This window comes from Gavialis gangeticus, unplaced genomic scaffold (assembly GCF_001723915.1).
Source record: "Gavialis gangeticus isolate Ggan-Ray unplaced genomic scaffold, GavGan_comp1, whole genome shotgun sequence".
Taxonomy (NCBI): Eukaryota; Metazoa; Chordata; order Crocodylia; family Gavialidae; genus Gavialis; species Gavialis gangeticus.
The window spans coordinates 17021517-17026083 of record NW_017729011.1 but is presented as its reverse complement, the minus strand read 5'-3'; the positions used below and the strand labels follow the sequence as shown (position 1 = coordinate 17026083).

At 40.2% G+C, this 4567-nt stretch overlaps 1 protein-coding gene across 4 annotated transcripts in view; it reads right to left on the bottom strand.

Moving 5' to 3' along the window:
• Nucleotides 1-4567, bottom strand: part of NUP214 (nucleoporin 214) — an 80266-nt gene that overhangs the window by 62538 nt on the left and 13161 nt on the right. For all 4 annotated transcript variants that reach the window (XR_002096217.1, XM_019510690.1, XM_019510692.1 and 1 more), the window contains exons 6-10: nucleotides 4455-4518; nucleotides 3155-3258; nucleotides 2461-2567; nucleotides 1807-1873; nucleotides 1060-1186 (exon numbers count right to left, since the gene is read on the bottom strand). Coding sequence is in view for 3 of the 4 variants with exons in the window: in XM_019510690.1 (XP_019366235.1) it covers nucleotides 1060-1186; nucleotides 1807-1873; nucleotides 2461-2567; nucleotides 3155-3258; nucleotides 4455-4518 (469 nt within the window). In the remaining variant the exon portion in view is untranslated. The remainder of the gene's footprint in view (nucleotides 1-1059; nucleotides 1187-1806; nucleotides 1874-2460; nucleotides 2568-3154; nucleotides 3259-4454; nucleotides 4519-4567) is intronic.

Below are 4567 nucleotides of genomic sequence, written 5' to 3'. Positions count from 1 at the left end.
GCCTGAGGGGTAAGTGAGGAAGGTATGGGCTGTGTGAAAATGGGCTCTGAAAAGACTTGGATAAGGTAATGTGTGGACTTAAGCTGGTCCCAGCAAATTCCTTAATCCAATAAAAGCAGTGGACGGATTAACAGAGAAAATGCCTCAGCTTCAATTCTGCATCAATTCTGGCTTGAATTTCCTACTGAAACCTACTGCTATAACAAAAGCTACCATGGTTCTCAGTTAAATCAGCACCCCACAGTGCTTCACACATAGCTTGTCACTGCTCTACCTTCTATTCTGCCCAAAGGCACCTCCATTTCTAACTATCTCCGGGCTTCGAGGGAGAGTTCTCACAGTTTATCCAGGTATGGTAAAATAGCTTGGCTGCATCTTCAAAGACCTTGTCAGAGACTGAAGGTGGGAACCCTTCAAGCAGAGCACAAGGTAGAGCAATAACGCCACTGGCTGCATGTTGAGCACAGCAGGGGATGAAGTCAGTTCAGGCTTTAATAAAGAGCTAAATCCTAAGCATATACATCAGTGACCCATGTTTCTTCTGGCAATGAAATTAACCTGCTTCTCCTGTAGATCAATGGGGGTGCTTATAATACAAAATAGCCCCGCAGGAATGGGCATGCTACAAGAGCATGCAAAGCATTTTCACGGACAAATACCTAAGTGAAATTCTACAGCTAGTTTGAGGCCCAGGGTGTTAATCTGAATCCAGCTTTTAAAGCCACTATAATATTAACTCCAACAATCAAGGAAATGATGGAAAACAAAGCACAAGGCATACATTTTGGTTCCTGTCTACACATAGATTTCTTTATTAGACAACTTATACATTGGACAATAAGCTTTTGGACATGTATTCAAGTGTTAACTGTTCACTGATCAGTCACAGTGCACTGGGCTCAGCATAAAAGCCCAGGACAGATTCCTTGTAGTGGCCTCTTTTCAGATGTCTTAAGACTCAGCCTCCCAGACACTAATTACTCTGCCCCTTCCCCAAAGGTGCCTGACCTGCTATCTGTGCAGTATTCCCTATTAGCAAAGCACCTGGGTCAGACTTACTGATTGGTATAGGCATGTTACTGGTATAATCGATGGCCACACCTACTGGTAAGGTGTCATCACTCTTATCTGTCACAGGAAGTTCTGCTCTGCTGGAGTCTTCCAGAACCCATAATTCCCAGTTGCTCTGGAAAGAAAGAATAAGATTTAGCAATGTTTTTTTGGTTTTCAGCATTCTTAGCACAACTCACTCATAGTAACAAGAAGCAAAAACTTCTCATATTTCACAAACAGCTGTGATCCTGGCTCTGGAGCGCCAGTACAATGTGGTGAAAGAACAGATTGCAACAAGACATGTTCTCTGTCAAAAACTGTCAGTTTACAAAACTAGCACCAATATTTGAAACTGTCACAAATTGCTGAATGGCTTTCACATGGAACATCTAAATTTGCTGAGATGACTTGTCTTTAAGGTTTGGTTTAAACTGGTGGACCCAGCAAACAGGGCACCATGGTGAAAAGCAACTCTGTTTGTTAAGCTGGCAGCAAGCCAACGATGCAAAACTATTCCTTTTGCACATTGTTCACTTTATGTTTTGTTCCACTCCAGTCCTGTAAAGTTTTAGTCACTAAGAATTCTCCTGCCCACAGGCAACATAGAGAGGTAACAAAGCATCCCTTTCATCTCATGATGCTGTGGCATCTCAAACGCTGAAGCAAAGTGTTCCTCATGCCTCGGATGCCGAGATCCAGATCTCTTTCCTAAAAAAGATACAATTGTACAAGTGCCACAGAAGGGAAGGTTACCTGGTCTCCTTGTCTGGCAAGGATGCTGACTTCTGTGGAAGCTGCTGAAGCTGCTAGGACTAGATCCCTTCAAGTAAAGAATCAAAACAGGGTTAAATCCAAAAGTGATAATTATCCATTTGGAATTCCTCAGCCTAAATTCATAGCCAGGCTACAGGTATTAAATAGGAAACTGAGCTGTCAACTGATCTAAAACAGACCAGTATAACTACGTCTATACCATTTCAGAAAGACAATTTATTACCCACCGGGGAAATCATTTACTTTATCTGTTAGCAATGTAGCCAAGTCACACACCATTGTTATCCTAAACTATTTGCAATAGAAAAGAATCTAGCAGATTAACAAACAGGACCTAGCAACCTCACACAGACACATGAGGAGGTAAATCTAAACCCATACTCTAATTGCTTTAATTCTCAGTAGAAAGAGTTTTAAAAAAAATCTTTAGTATATCTGTGCTATGCTGTACATTCACAACAGATGAATGGGTCCATTTGCAAAGGTTAAAGAGTGCAGCCCAACATCATGTGCTCAACAAGCAGATGTCATATCCCTCTCCACTATAGGTTAAACAATAAGAATAGGTTGGGGTAGACTGCTGTAAACAATATTTTAAGGCAGATAATCTCAATCATGGGACCTTACACTCACCAGTCCTCAACATAGTTGAGAAAATAATGATGTTGTCTCTCAGTACAACTACCATAGCAGGGCTCCATGAAATTCACAAACTTCTCTGGTCGTTTCTCTTCCTTTTTCTGCATGGACAAGAGAAACAGGAATTAACATGTGATTTACTGTCCATTAAAACCACTCAACTCAGCTTGCATAAAAACAAACTTATGCGGGTGCAATAATAATGATACTATACACATTAGGAGGCAATTAATGCATCTTACAAAGCCAACTGGATCCAAATACGTTGAGTCCATGGGAACTATAAGAGATAATATGAGGGGGATGGAATCCTGATGCATAAATAGCCCCAGAGTGAGCAGCTGGTGTTGTATGCAGCATCACAGCCCAGTGGCAAGTTTCAAGAAAAATCAGTTTTTGAGTAGCCAACACATCTGTGACAAACCAAAGGTCTCTTGATGGAGGCCTCCTTACAGCATCCAGCACAAAGGATGCACTCAAAATTTGATCCTCCTTTCCTTTTTAGCCATAAACGAATTATCTCCTGAATTCAGAACATCAAACTGACCTTCTATTTGATGTTAAGGAGAATAAAAGGAACAGACTACTGTAAAAAGCAGGTTAAAAGAACAAACAGCACCAGCATTGACTTCAGGAACAGAAAACTCAGACAGTGAGAAAAAAGAAATTATATTTTCTTGGCACGTACTGGTAATGTGACCATCACCACTTCAGGAGCTGTTTCCAGGGTCCCATCAGCAGCTGCATACACTATAGTGAAGACGTATGTGCCAACCCACAGTACATCCAGGACTGGAAGACAAAGAAGGAACAAGAATATCAACAGCCCAAGTCTTCTTGAGAGAGCCCTTCCTTGCAGACTGGTTATTATGCTTGCAGTGAAAAAAAAAATAAAACAAATGCCACTAAAATAAAGACTTTTTTTGGAAATTGTTTACCTCTGCAATAGCATGGACAACAGTTCTGACAGACCATCTAGCCAGCCACATGACAAACAACATACCACATATGACATGAGAGGACCAATCTGATCCTAGGAAATTCAGGAGGCAAGACTGAAGTACACACCTAATCCAACCCATTTTGGGACACTGGAGAAAGACAACTCCAACATTTCCTAATACTTTGCATATATAAAAGACATTTCAGCTTTTACTCCAAGTTTATGTCATTTATGTCAGTAGTTCAGTTTTGAATGAAGATGATTTCATTTTTTTTAAATAATCAAACAGCCATAAAGACAGAGAGACTAATCTGTAACTGAGTAACTGAAAACTGCACTTTTTGAAAGGCCAGCAGGTAACGATTACTTTTATGATGTGTATTTTAAAAAACCCTCAAAGTGTGTAAGAACTTGGACTCTGCAACTTTTACCTCCACTCCTGAGGATTAATTCAACTCAAATTTCTCTTTAAATAGCTTTAACGTGGAGTTGGTTCAATAGAGTTATCGCCTTCAAAAATCCTTGCTCTTCTTTAAATAGCTGAAGCTTTTCTTTCATACATGGCATGTGCATGTAAAAACAACAAGCAATTATTTTTCTAAAAAAAGCCTAGTGTATTCACATACTCAAGCCAAAGAGGATCCTGTGACCCTTGTCTCTGACCTCCTGTGTAGGGCAAGCAATAGGGCTTCCTTGAATTACTGTCTGCTTGTGTTATAGCATTTTTAGAAAAGTATCCTATCTTGATTTGAAAATTTCTGCTGATGAAACATCCACCACAACTTTCGGTAAGCTGTTTCAGGGGCTGAGGACCTTTGCTGTTACAAGTTAATGCCTTATTTCAACATAACCATGTTCAACCTAATGCACTAAGTTTTAGCCTGGAGGCAGTTTTTATGACCATATTATAAACCCTTAAACTGGTGTCCACCACACTGACATGTCCTAAATGTACAGCAACATTTAGGAGAACAGGCACAAAGAGAAGACAGTGGGTGCAATGATTCAATGGAAGAAACAAAACTGAAGCAAAGAAAAGCTGTACCTTTGACAGGATTATCCGACTCATAAAACGGAGGGCAAGGAATTACTTTTTTCTCCTGCAGACTCTGGGGAGAAAAGAAAAAAAAAAAAAGGTTTCACAACAAAGAAAAAGAC